The 14498-nt window shown below is 37.0% G+C and overlaps 1 protein-coding gene across 2 annotated transcripts in view; it reads left to right on the plus strand.

The window, feature by feature from the left end:
* Positions 1 to 7157: 7157 nt before the first annotated feature.
* LOC127455096 (arf-GAP with SH3 domain, ANK repeat and PH domain-containing protein 1-like) overlaps positions 7158 to 14498 on the plus strand; it is a 50831-nt gene continuing 43490 nt past the window's right edge. For both annotated transcript variants that reach the window (XM_051722678.1, XM_051722680.1), the window contains exon 1: positions 7158 to 7596. In XM_051722678.1, the coding sequence (XP_051578638.1) occupies positions 7471 to 7596 (126 nt within the window). In that variant the 5' untranslated portion in view covers positions 7158 to 7470. The remainder of the gene's footprint in view (positions 7597 to 14498) is intronic.

A 14498-nucleotide genomic window follows, 5' to 3' on the forward strand; every position in this document is an offset into this window, starting at 1 on the left:
CTGATTTAATCTTGTATTATGTGGAAAAAATTCATTCTCACTGTGTATACAGTAACGTAATATTTAAGTTTAACTGTTTTTGCCAGCAGTCATTGAGCTAGACTAGAAAGTTAAAGGGATAGTTCACCCAAAAATGAAAATTCTCTCATTATTTACTCACCCTCATGCCATCCCAGATGTGTAAGACTTTATTTTTTCTGCAGAACTCAAAGATTTTTAGAAGAATATTTCAGCTCTGTAGGTCCATACAATGTAAATGAATGGCGACCAAAACTTTGAAGCTCCAAAAAGCACATAAAGGCAGCATAAAATAATCCATATGACTCCAGTGGTTTAATCCGTGTTTTCTGAAGCGAACTATTCGATTTTGGGTGAGAACAGACCAATAAATAACTCCTTTTTCACTGTACACTTGCCATTGCAGTCTCTAGACAATCATGTTTACAATCCAACTACACTTCCTAGTGCTTGACGCATGTGCAGAGCACTAGATGGTGCTAGGATGTGTAATCGAGCTTGAGATCATGATCACCAAGGAGACTGCAGATGTAGTGATTATAGTCCAAAAGGAGTTATATTTTTGTCTGTTCTCACTCATAATTGATTAGATCACTTCAGAAGAAATGGATTAAACTATTGGAAGCATATGGATTACTTTTATGCTGCCTTTATGTCCTTTTGGAGCTTCAAAAATTTAGTGCCCATTCACTTGCATTGTGTGGACCTACAGAGCAGAAATATTCTTCTAAAAATCTTTGTTTGTGTTCTGCCAAAGAAAGAAAGTCAAACACATCTGGGATGGCATGAGGGTGAGTAAATGATGAGAACATTTTAATTTTTGGGTGAACCATTACTTTAACATGTCAAATAAGGAAATTCCATTAAGACGAGTAAGTGAAAGTGACAGGAACATGAAGGCTGACACAGAAAAGACCGTTTATGCATGCAGAATGATAAACAGCCACAGTTATTCATCATTCCAAGTTGTCTGATATGGTACTTACATATTTGCAGCTAACCAAGGAGGTCAGATAAGCATGGTTATTTTTTAAATCTGTGATTCTGGTAGTAAACAATGGTAAAAACATATTGAAATAATATAGAGTAAAACTTTGTGTTTTTTACTCTATTCGTGAAACTTTTTTTTCTCTCCTCTCTCCACACACATTACATTGTCTGCCGATTAAATACAGATAAGCTTTAAAGTTATATTATGTTTTGTTAAAAAGCACTGACAAAATCTCAGAGAGTTTCATCCAGGCAGGCTCAGACAAGCTCTGCTCTTCTCATTCACTTTAGCTGCATCATGGGAGACCACACACACACATTCAATGAGAACTACTGAAAGACTTATATTAACACAAAAACTCAATAGTTGTACTCACGTTTTGCTTAATATGTTGACCTCTTGTTGTGAAGCTAAGCTTGTATTTACCACAAAGAGTAATACCTAATATTACTACTCACTAATGGTCAAAGAAGACTGAGTTAACCAGTGACTGATTATGTTATTGAAATCACGTATGCATCTTCTTTAGATACTATCTGCACCCCTAATAAATACTAACATACATTATAGGGGCATCACTGCTTCTTGTTTATTGTGTTTCTTTAGAGTCCATCAGACACCCTACACCAACCCCTTACCCCAAACCTAACCTTAACCTTCCCTTACAAAAATTAACCATGATTTCACTACAGTAACCAGAGTATCAACATGGTATTTTGTAGTAAAATCAGTAACCACAAAATTAAACATGGTTACTATGTTAACACCATATTAACAACATTGTTAAATGCATTAAAACTATGGCTTTCGCCACAAAATATGGTTACTACAATATTACTATAGTAAAACCTTGGTTAATTTTATCAAACCTTTCTCTAAACTCCCCATCCTTCACTGTTACCAATCACAAGGAAATCAACCTTTCTATTCATTTGTTATTGAATGTTGTAAGTAGTATTTCAGGACATATTAATAGTGGAGAAAGGAAACAGGATGGGAAAAAATGGGACAAAAGGCAGAATTGAACCTGAGTTGTCCGCATGAAAAAAGCACATCCACATCGTTGTTATGAACACCACTGCTGCAACGCTATGGATACAGTTTGTCATAAATTTCAGTTAAAGCAGTATGAAGCTCATAGGTCACATAGGTCAGTCATATCAAAAGCCTAATAAAATCTGTTTTCTTCTACATAGAGTGGGTCCCATCATGGGGGCCGCCATGTTAGGATCAAATGACCAGCTTAATACTACTCGTTTAATCTCAGTAATAACCCTGTTTTTGGAAACTTTTACTCATTGATTGAATAAATCATGGCTGACTGTGAATAGTGAATTTCTACAATGGCATCGTTAACTGAAAACTATTGCATTTGAATGATGATGCATCCAAGCCCCTAGGTGTCAGTATAACTCCAAGATGACATAAACAAAAAATTACTGAGTGCACCTTTAAAATTGACAGCAATATTACCAGCATCCTAATTTCATATTCTGATCCCTATTTTTGAATACATGTAATATTGTGGTTAAATATATTGAGAAAGGGCACTTCTCCCATGATTATTTAAAAGGATTTTTCTTAAAACAATATGTAGTAAATATTTGTCTACTTTAAGACATATTTATTCTGCCTTACAAAGGCAAAGCACAGTAACGATTCCAACACTGAAACTGGTTTAAATCTAGATTTTGTTTCTCCATTTTCACCTGTCTGTCAGAGGACAGACAGGTTAATTTTTCATGAAAAATTTATGTAGTTACTGCAATTTGCCTTTGCACGGCAGTATTATTATTATGAAATACTAGTGAAGTCATATACAGTACAACCTTGATTAACGTGGGCAAAAACAAGTCTACATCAAGCAGGTTTACGCAGGAGAGTTTCCAGGGGAGGAAATTGAATTGCCCAGACAGATAGTCACTCCCTCACAAAAACACATTTATAACCATTAAGTAAAATAACAGTTTATAACAGTCTGTCATTAGAAACAGGAATTGCTTCCAAACCGGTTTGTAAACTAAATGTGATGAAATAAGTCTTGAAAGGGAGGTTCTATGGTTTGTTTTACGACTAGGTTGGGTGGTAAGTCTGTGTGTGCATGTGGGGAGGCAAAGTCCAACTGTTAAAATTGTTTTCCTTAAGACCACATCTTCATAATTTCTTCGCTGACATTTCTAGCATTTCTGTTCTCTCTCTATCTCTCTCTCTCTCTCTCTCTCTCTCTCTCTCTCTCTTAGAGATGGCATATCTACCATCTTAAATCATGCACTCATCACTCTTCCTCTTTCTTCCCTACATCTTTTGCAGTGTTTTACTGTAAATGTGGCCTCCCTCAGCTGACACGGCTGGATTAATGATAGTCTTTCTCCTGTTCTAGAGTCAACAGATCTTGGCAGCGTGGATGGGAGGGGCTGTCTGCTGGGAATCATTTTGGTCTGCGCTGTAACCTTTCCTGAAACACGCCTCAATTTTCTTACAGAAACCACAGACTCCGTCCCATTCCACGGCTCATTGGATCAACTACAGCCCCTAGACACAGGTGATTGGCTGATTTTGAAGAAACCTAACAATAGTGGAAGGACAAAAGCCTGCTAGTAAGTATGAACATGCAGCACATTGTGGCAACACTGAATGCAATTTTAAGACATGGGAGTGAAAGGAATAAATAAAAGAGTAGTTCAGAGGGCTGGTTAGACCTCGCTGAACAAGACAAGAAACTGCTGTTAAAGTCTTCTAAATGGGTTTTTCACTTCCTTTCTCCTTTTTCTATTTCACACAAACACACACACATCCCTTTCTCTCCTTTTCACCCACTTCCCTTCTCTGACCTCAGCCCTCCTCCCCCAGGGTGGTGACGTCCACCCAGTTAAACTCAAGAGTTCATCTCAGACCCTTTCACACAGAAACACAAGCTGCCACACAGAGGGGCCACAGTCAGGGGGAGAAAGATAGTATTGTTTGGCCACAAAGCCACCATTACATCAACAATAACTCATGAAGCCAGAACAGAATATGAAGAGAAAATTGTGTGTGTGTTTTGGGGACACATTGAGTGTAGGGGGGTGGGGTATATTTAGCCGAAATTAAGGTCACCAAACCAGCATAATTTCACTTTGTTTTTATTGATTTATTTTTTAAATACCTGTAATCATGTTTAGTTACTTGAATTACCAACTCTTTGGAGAAGACAAGAACAATGTAGAGATCACAGTTTTTAACAACTTTTCTAATTGCTTGCCGAACTCTAGCTGATGAGTGCAGTTCCATCCCTGTGGTGCATTCATTTTAAGTCTCTACTTATTAGACACGAGACATGATGAGTGCATGTATTATCTGAGTTGATTTATTATTGAAGTTTGACTCGTTCCTTCAGGAAAAACTAGACTGAAAGTAGAAGACAGACAGTACATACAATGCAGACATTAATTTTTCTAATCAAAATTTGTTCAGGAATGCAGTTTTCATTCTACCCAAGTCTGTGTACAGATAAAAGGCCTTATGACTCTTTACAGGGTCTTTTGTTTCTCAGGCATTTACTGTATATGGTACAATGGTTCAAAAGGCCCCTTGTGGTAAAAGACACTTTTGATTTTATTTTCTCCCAAAACACATAGCAACAAAAACCACCACAGTACTTTCCTTAACACCTGTTTGTCACTTTACACTGCAAAATATTCCTGATCCATGAGATCATTGCGTGCAATGTCTAAAGATTGATTTTGAGGTAATTTAATCTAATATTTAATAATTGTTTACAATGTTACAGATTTATGTAGCTAATCCCTGAAATTATCACATTTATTTTTAGACAAAATATTTATTTAAAAAGTTTTGTTCAAGGTAATTAAATCAAACATTTTTTAATAACTGTCCAATAAGTGAAAGGTTAGTATTTGGGGTAATAAGTCTTCCTGCAACTTAAAGGCCCCCATTAAACACATTGTTTTTCTTAAGTGAGGCGAATAGATTTGTTATGAAGAATGTTCAAAGGGGGCTCAACTTGACTGATCCAATCACAATGGAGATTCATTTGTTTATACAATACTTGAGATGTTCTGAAATGCCAAATGTGATTGAAATAAAAAAAAAAAAAAAAATGGTGCACCATTTTCTGATGTGTTTATTTTGAACAAGTATTATCTTAATTTGTTACTCAAAAAAGCATCTTGCTATCTAAAAAGTATTTGCCTATGTTGACAGATTTAGTCCTATAATTATTGTCCCTGTATTTACACGATAACACTTAAACCCCCATGTGGTCCTTTTACCCCAAATGTGAGGGCCTTATACCCCAAGTGTGGGGTAAAACACTCCCTTGACACCTTTTTATATATATATATATGAATTTTAAACAAAACAACCATCGGTTATTATTTCTTTTCACACAAGTTATGTTGGTCCAATATATACATACATATATATATATATATATATATATATATATATATATATATATATATATATATATATATATATATAAATACATGTTTTTTCAGTGGTTAAATCTATATAAGCGATATGATAGGTGTGGGTGAGAAACAGGTCAATATTTAAGTCCTTTTCACTATAAATTCTCCTCCCTGCCCAGTAGGTGGCGATATATATGCACGAAGAATGCAAATCGCCAAAACCAAAAGAAGAATGTGAAAATGAAAGTGGAGATTTATAGTAAAAAATGACTTTAATATTGATCTGTTTCTCACCCACATCTATCATATCGTTCCTAAAGACATTGATTAAACCACAGGAGTATTATGGATTACTTTTATGCTGTCTTTATGTCCTTTTGGAGTTTCAAATTTTTGGTACCCATTCACTTGCATTGTGAGGACCTACAGAGCTGAGATATTCTCCTAAAAATCTTTGTTTGTGTCCAGCAAAAGAAAGAAAGTCAAACACATCTGGGATGGCATGAGAGTGAGTAAATGATGAGAGAATTTTCCTTTTTAGGTGAACTATCCCTTTAAGATCTGCCTTATAGCCCTGTTGTACCCTATGAGGCAAATTATAGTGTCCATTATAGTCTAATTTATTAATTGAAAGTAATAATCCAATTATACACTAGAACTCATTATGCATACCTAGGGGGATAAACTTAAGCACATTACATCAGATATATTAGTATACTGTATTGTTGAAGGATACGGTAAGGTGCACGTCTATTCAGAGGCCCAAGAAGGAAGAAGTAACAGGTATGGCTGTCATGCCTGCAGGGGCGGTGGGAAAAACAATTCCTAATACTTTTCTTATGGCTGTGGTGTTCAGCAAACTGTGGCACATAACCATATCCTTCAAAGTGATAAATAATGTCTGTCTTCCTGTCATCTGGCCTTTGGGAAGCTGCTCTGATGCATCAAAACAGCACTATTCAATATGCCTTTTCAAATCTAAATGCTGTAAATAAACGGGCAATTGTGTTTGTGAAGCAAACCTTTTATTTTTTGTTCTGGCATGAGATAAATAGATGAAGCAGGTTCGTTCATGCACACCGAGTGTAAGTCCTTAGTAAAAAGCTTATAGCTGCTGACACCTGAATAAAGAAGGAAAGTGCACAAACCTTTCCATTGGCACCAACATATTCCATTACTCTTTTAAAGAGCCCCTGAATGGAGCGCACAATGCACTGACTTTACAACAAGCCAAATACTTTTACTTAATGAATAAAACTAAAAATTTCAATTCAGGAAATTATTAATGAGCAATTACACAAAATCCTAAACACACAGAGGAAAGCAAATTATATGTAATTTATGTAACGTATAAAAACCTGTCACATTCCTTACTTTTAGATAAACGGTCACCTGGGGAAGAGTGCAATAAATAAATAAATAAATAAATAAATAAATAAAAAACATATAAAATGAATAAATTGACTATATTCAAATGACTTAAAAGTGTATGATATTTCATGATATTATGAATGAGTATGATTTTTAAAATAGCCATAGATTCAAGCAAGGCTTAAGTTGAGAGCACAAATCAGAGTTATTTCACAATGAAAGAACAAACAGATTCATTTTCATCCTCCTCACATCCACAAAACAAATCCAAAGACTTCACTCTTTCACCGCGCGCCCAGTGAATGCAAACATTCCCACGTGATGCTGGAATTATTCCCTCCCTGCTCGCGCGCAATCGGGACATGGCACGCGCTGTTGAATGCTCTCTCGGCACTGAGAAAGACTGTAGATCAAGGGGGCGCAGAGAAACTTTGCTGAGAGTCTCTCCAACACATAAACACGGCGGATCACACGGAGGACTGACGCTCACACCTTTAATCCCAGATATGAAACAATATTTAATTCTCTTTCATTGGAAATCACGCTCATTGGTGGATTTAAACGACTTTATTGGGAAGATGCACTTCGCGTGAACTGGTTTCTGGTCTTTCACGGAGTTTTTTTTTTTTTTTTTCAGCTTTGTTCGTCGTTTGGGACAGTTGGATTTTAAGTCGAAACATGCCGGAGAAAATAAGCATTTTGGATTTCATTTCTTTGGCGAAAGAGGACCTGTCGTCTCCTGGAAGCTCTGGGTTTCAGACTAAAATGAACGATTGTCGCAGCACTGTGAGCGCGCTTGAGGAGGTGAGGACGCGTGAACGCGCATGTTTACCTGTGCGCAGGTGGACTACACCTTTTGAGTGAAACTCTGTCAGTAGGTTTCAGTAGTGTGTACGGAGAAAAATCCCTGACGCAAGCAATATATATGTTAAAGTGAAATGGGAAAGTTTTACTTGCACATATTTCATGACTGGGTTTTTAGATGACGATAGCATGTCTTTTAAATTTAGCAACCTAACTAGATTTTAGCTACTAACAAAGAGTTTACATCAGTCCAAATTCCACAACTAAACTACAGGATTAAACGGGTTTATCACAGAAATAGCCTAATGTTTTCTTATAGATTTGTAGAATGACATTTACCCAATTGTGACTTGGGGAAATTACTTTAGTCACTCTTTCCTTTTTACATATATATACACTGGCGACCAAAAGTTTGGAACAATATACAGATTTTGCTGTTTCGTAAGGAAATTGGTACTTTAATTCACCAAAGTGGTATTCAGCTGATCACAAAGTATAGTCAGGACATTACTGATGTAAAAAAACAGCACCATCACTATTTGAAAAAAGCCATTTTTGTTTAAATCTAGACAGGCCCCATTTCCAGCAGCCATCACTCCAACACCTTATCCTTGAGTAATCATACTAAATTGCTAATTTGGTACTAGAAAATCACTTGCCATTATATCAAACACTGCTGAAAGCTGTTTGGTTTTGTTAAATGAAGCTTAACATTGTCTTTGTGTTTGTTTTTGAGTTGCCACAGTATGCCATAGACTGGCATGTCTTAAGGTCAAAAAATGGCAAAAAAGAAACAGCTTTCTCTAGAAACTCGTCAGTCAATCATTGTTTTGAGGAATGAAGGCTATACAATGCTTGAAATTGCCAAAAAACTGAAGATTTCATACAAAGGTGTACGCTACAGTCTTCAAAGACAAAAGGACAACTGGCTCTAACAAGGACAGAAAGAGATGTGGAAGGCCAGATGTACAACTAAACAAGAGGATAAGTACATCAGAGTCTCTAGTTTGAGAAACAGACGCCTCACATGTCCTCAGCTGACAGCTTCATTGAATTATACCCGCTCAACACCAGTTTCATGTACAACAGTAAAGAGAAGACTCAGGGGTGCAGGCCTTATGGGAAGAATTGCAAAGAAAAAGCCACTTTTGAAACAGAAAAACAAAAAGAAAATGTTACAGTGGGCAAAGAAACACAGACATTGGACAACAGATAATTGGAAAAGAGTGTTATGGATCTTAACCCCATTGAGCTTTTGTGGGATCAGCTAGACTGTAAGGTGCGTGAGAAGTGCCTGACAAGACAGCCACATCTATGGCAAGTGCTACAGGAAGCGTGAGGTGTCACCTGAGTATCTGGACAATCTGACAGCTAGAATATCAAGGATCTGCAAAGCTGTCATTGCTGCACGTGGAGGATTTTTTGATGAGAACTCTTTGAAGTAGTTTAAGAAGCTGACATTTTGTTTTCTAATTGTAATTTTTAATGTTATTAATGTCCTGACTATACCTTGTGATCAGTTGAAATTTGAGTTCCAAATTTTTGGCCGCCAGTCTATAAATTAAAAAAAATTGTCTGAGGATTAATCTGGAAAAACTATCAAGTATATTGGTCAAATAATGAGGTGTCTGCTCCATGCTTTATCAGTGGTAAACTGTGAGCTGTGTGTAAACCAAATAGTAAACCTGTGCCATACTACATTGACAACAAAACTGACCTCTTGCCATTCAGCAAACTGTTGTTAGTCAACACCAGTTGTTTTATTGCCCCATTGCACATTTTATTGGCTACTCTATTGGTGTAAGAGAGAGTTATGAGTTAAGAGTCACAACAAGAAAAGGGAGCAAGACAGTCAGGCCCTTGAGGAAAGTGCAGAAGTTGTTGGCTACAATTCTTCAGTCCTTAAAGGAATATTCTGGGTTCAATACAAGTTAAGCTCAATTGACAACGTTTGCGGCATAATATTGATTACCACAAAATACATTTTGACTTGCCCCTCTTTTTCTTTAAAAAAAAAAAAGCCAAAATCAAGGTTACAGTGAGGCACTAAAATGGAAGTGAATGGGGCCAGTCTGTAAACATTAAAATACATTTTGAAAGTATAGCCACAAGATGTAAACAATATGGATGTTAACAGATTTTAGTGTGATAAAGTCGCTTACTTTCCTTTTCTTTGTAAAGTTATATCCAATTTTACAACTTTGTTGCCATGCCAATGTAATGTCAACAATCCCTAAAACACTTAAATGACTTTAAAAATGACGATTTAAACAACTTTACTGCTCATATAATACATGAGTTTTAACAGAAGAATTAATGTAAGTACTTTTATAAAATTATAAGCTTCACATTTCTGCCATAAAACCCTCCAAACATTGGCGCCATTCACTTCCATTGTTAGTGTCTCACTGTAACTTTGATTTGTGCTTTTTTTTTTTTTTTTTTTTTTTTTTTTAAAGAAAAGGAGGAACTAGTTGAAATTATTGTTTTGCAGTTATCAACATTATGTCACAAATGCTGTTGATTGAGCTTAACTTGTACTGAACCCGGAATGTTCCTTTAACAGTGAGACTGGAATGGCAGGGGAACAAACACACTCCTCACTGGAATCACCCCACAGTCTTAAGCAGCTGCAACAGTTCACTGAGCAATAGTGTTAATTACAGAGTAACATGGCAGATTACAGATACAGTGCTTGTTATGGGGTCTTTTAAACCCAATTGGCAGTCTTTAGGAGCCAGCTCATCTGTGGGCATTAGTTTGGATGTTAATGGATAACAGAGAAACTTTGCCAGCAGTTATAAGGCTGGGCATGTCAGGACTGGGGGAGCCTATTCATCTCTAAGCCTTTTTTATGGGAAATGTTTTGAGGAATGAACATTTTCAGGAATTGCAGTGCTTTAAGAAGACAGTTCTGTCTTGAAAGTTTTGCAGACAGAGTCACACTATATCTGGAACGATTGGTTAACCAACACTTTCATAACACAAGGAGTTATGAAACTCTTTAGAAGTTTGTGCAAATATCCTTTATGATTGAAAGTAACTTTAAGGTTCCAAGGAAACTTCACCGTTAGAACAATTTGCCCTCAGTTATTCATTACGAGGGCTTGTGTGGTGTGGGAGAGCTTTCCTTGTATGAGTCGGAGTTGTGTGTGTGGTAGTAATTGTTTTTTTCAGGATTATTTAAATTCAGTCAGCTCAGTTCCTGATGGTGTGGATATGTCGTATGTGTCCAGATTACTTGTGTAAATATATAGCGTTCTGAGTGTGCTTGTCTTGTAAAGCTTCAAAGTAGAAGTTTAAGTATGTTTGAGGCCTAGGGGCAACATAGAGTATGTGTGTGTATTTAAGTGTGTTTTTGTGAAGTTGAGCATTTGAAGGACTGTTTGGGTTTGAGAGGCAGAGCTTGTTTTTGATGAAGCTCTGACTTGCAGCTTGCAACTTGCAGCACGTTGAATAATCTGGAGGAGGAGGTGGCCAAGGATAGCCAGAAACTCTTTGGACCACACAAGGACAGATTTTGCGGCAAACACTCATGATTCCAAAATATTTATTAGATTAAAACTTGAGACATATCTGTGCATGTCTTTGTTTTTGCATGTATTCATATCTGTGTGCACTTGTATGTGTCTCTGTGTTTGCAACCGTACAGTGCAAGCAACACTCCCCCCAATCAGACCGTGAGATATAAGCACACACCCACCAGAGTGATATCACCAGTCAGCAGATTTTATGTGACTAATGTTGTTATTTATAGTTGTCCCCCTCCCTGCGAGCAAAGTAAAGACGACTCCCCCAGCCACTAGCTGGAACTTATATACTGGTGCAATTGCACATCCACTCTAGACAGCTACAGTGACCAGTGCTCGAGAGGTTAGGATAGGGCACAATTTGCAGGGGGCATTACACTCTGCAAATTACCCTAGTTAAAGAAGTATACAGCCATACACAAGCTGTGTTTTATTCTGTTGCGTCTGCAGAGCTCCATGGTGCTGCACATTCCAATGATGATGTCACAAATTATTGTTCCATAAAGGAATGTTCCAGGTTCGATACAAGTTAAGCTCAATCAGGAGCATTTATGACATAATGTTAATTACCAAAAATAATTCAGACTCATTTCTCATTTATTAAAAAAAGTCAAATAAAAATTACGATTACAGTATGGTACTTACAATGGAAGTGGATGGGGCCAGCCAGTGGGGATGTGCCCGAATATATTTAAGCCTTATTCGGCAAGGCACGAATAATGACTTCAAAATGAATAACGAATTCATCCGAATAATAGAGAAAATATTCGGAAGACTGATCATCCAACGTGTACAGGAATTAAGCGATATTTTAAATAAACATATTGAAAATTAAAAACAAATGATGAGTCTGTGAAGCCATTATTACTACAGTGTAAACCTTATGAATGAAAATGTGCACGGTGTGATTTCAAGTTTATCGGATGGTCGCGGTCTTGACTGTGTTTCAGTCTCCAGTCTTCAAATCTAATCTTGTCATGAGTAACTAACTAAGATACTATATTATACATATTTTCCAATATTTTCCATTTTTTTTTTTTTTTTTTTGATTTTCCAACTTTTTCTCCCAATTTGGAATGCCCAATTGCCGATGTGCTTTTAAGTCCTTGTGGTCACGTAGTGATTCGCCTCAGTGGTGGTGGACAAATCCCAGTTGCCTCCGCGTCTGAGACCGCCAACCTGCGCATCTTATCACGTGGCTTGTTGAGCGCGTTGCCACAGAGACATAGCGCGTGTGGAGGCTTCACGCAATCCACCGCGGCAACCACGCTCAACTCACCACGTGCCCCACTGAGAACGAACCACATTATAGCGACCACGAGGAGTTTACCCCATGTGACACTACCCTCCCTAGCAACCGGGCCAATTTGGTTGCTTAGGAGACCTGGCTGGAGTCACTCAGCACGCCCTGGGATTCAAACTAGCGAGCTAGCGAACTCCAGGGGTGGTAGCCAGCGTATTTTACAACTGAGCTACCCAGGCCCCCCATATTTTCCACTTTTTAAAATGCCTGTTTCACATGATTCACACTTAAGGATTCATAAACCAACCTGAGCGCAATGTTGAATTCCTGACGAGAGAAGTGATGATTTTATAGCGAAGCTTGTATGCCCGTCTCTTAAAGCTGACCACATTTACATCCATATCACAATTGAAGGTAATTGCATGGTTTAGCCTTTATCCCCAAATAGTTTAAATGCCCCAAAGAGGTTTAAATACTTGTAAATCTATTCAGAATATTCCTGCACACGGAGGATTGCGAAGAAACCAAAACATGTGCTTTTTTTCCGCTTTTCTAGAAATATAGAGGCTCGCTCTTGCTATTTATTCCACTGCATTTCGCTAATTCAGCACATGTAATTTAACTAAATAATTATGTCCTCCACATTATGTTAAAATATGTGCACACAAAATAAGCCTCGAGTGTAGCCTACCATCAAATTTCTGATATAGATTTACGATGCTATCACCTGTTTATACTCTTTTTTTTTTTTTTTTTTCTCATTTCTTTTAATGTTTGTTTTTGTATACTATTTAATATTCGCTGCAAAATGTGTGCTTGACCTTTCACAATTGCTTGACACCTCGTGCTTCCAGAATAACATTGTTATACTTGCACACTGCACAGACATAGGCTAAATGAAAATTCTGTTTCAGCAGATATTAACGTCAAAAATACCAGGAGAAACCAAAGTTCCGCAGTTAATGTAGCCTACATATCCAGATTGATCTGGTGAGAAAAAAATAAAGAATATATCAATAATATAATTAAATAGTAATAATTATTATTAGGCTATATTAATAATAATAATTAATAATAATAATATAAATAGGCCTATCCGAGGGATATTTTTTATACAGAAACTATAAATGTAAGAGAGTTACATTTTAAATTTAGTTTTGAGGCACTTCTGGTTTAAGCCATACCCACATCCGGTTCTGTCCGAATACAGAAACAGATACAAATAATTTTGTCATAGTAACAAATAAAAATACAGATACAGGTAATGGCTTCATGCACACCCCTACCAGCCAGGCCTTAAAATTTAAAATACACACTGTTTCAAAAGTATAATCACATGATGTAAACATTATTTGTGTTTGCATGATTTCAGTGCAATAAAATCAGGGATTTATCAGCGCTACGGCATTAACCAGATTACAGGGTTTACCAGCGTTACGTCGTTATGACAATTAAGTTGTAATATTGGATATAACTTTACACAGATAAGGTTAGTAAGTGATGTTATCACATTAAACATCATGTTATCACATATAATGTTTATGTGTTGTGACTTGACTGGCCCTATTCACTGTTATTGCAAGAGCTGGAACTGCAATCGTAAGGGAAATAATTTTTTTGTGGTAATCAGCATTGTTATAAATGCTGTTGATTGAGCTTAACTTGTATTGAACCTGGAACATTATTTTTATGCAGATACACACAGTATTTGTCCTGACATTTATTATGGGAGAGTCTGATCTGATTTGATTTGATCTGAATCTTACCATAATTAAAGGTATCTATGAAAATATACATTTTTAGAGCAGTGTTTCTCAACTGGTGGGTTGCGACCCTTGTCTATTCGGAAAGGGTCGCAGACAGCAGGGAAAGAACTTACCCAGGGTTCTTCCTCCAATGAAAATTTGGGCTGCCAAGGCAAATTTAATGATATTCATCTCGTGTTCAGTGCTTTTTGCGTGCTTGATATGCATCTCATTTGAAGGACATTTGCACGATGCGATTGTAGCCTGTTTTTTTTTTTTGCGCGAGTATGGTGCGAGCCATCACAAAACCACTCGCTCTAATGATCTGGTCTGTCCTACTGTATCTCTGGAGCGTGGGCGCATCGAATGGTCTTCCCTCTATAG

The sequence above is a fragment of the Myxocyprinus asiaticus genome, chromosome 17 (assembly GCF_019703515.2).
Source record: "Myxocyprinus asiaticus isolate MX2 ecotype Aquarium Trade chromosome 17, UBuf_Myxa_2, whole genome shotgun sequence".
Classification (NCBI taxonomy): domain Eukaryota; kingdom Metazoa; phylum Chordata; class Actinopteri; order Cypriniformes; family Catostomidae; genus Myxocyprinus; species Myxocyprinus asiaticus.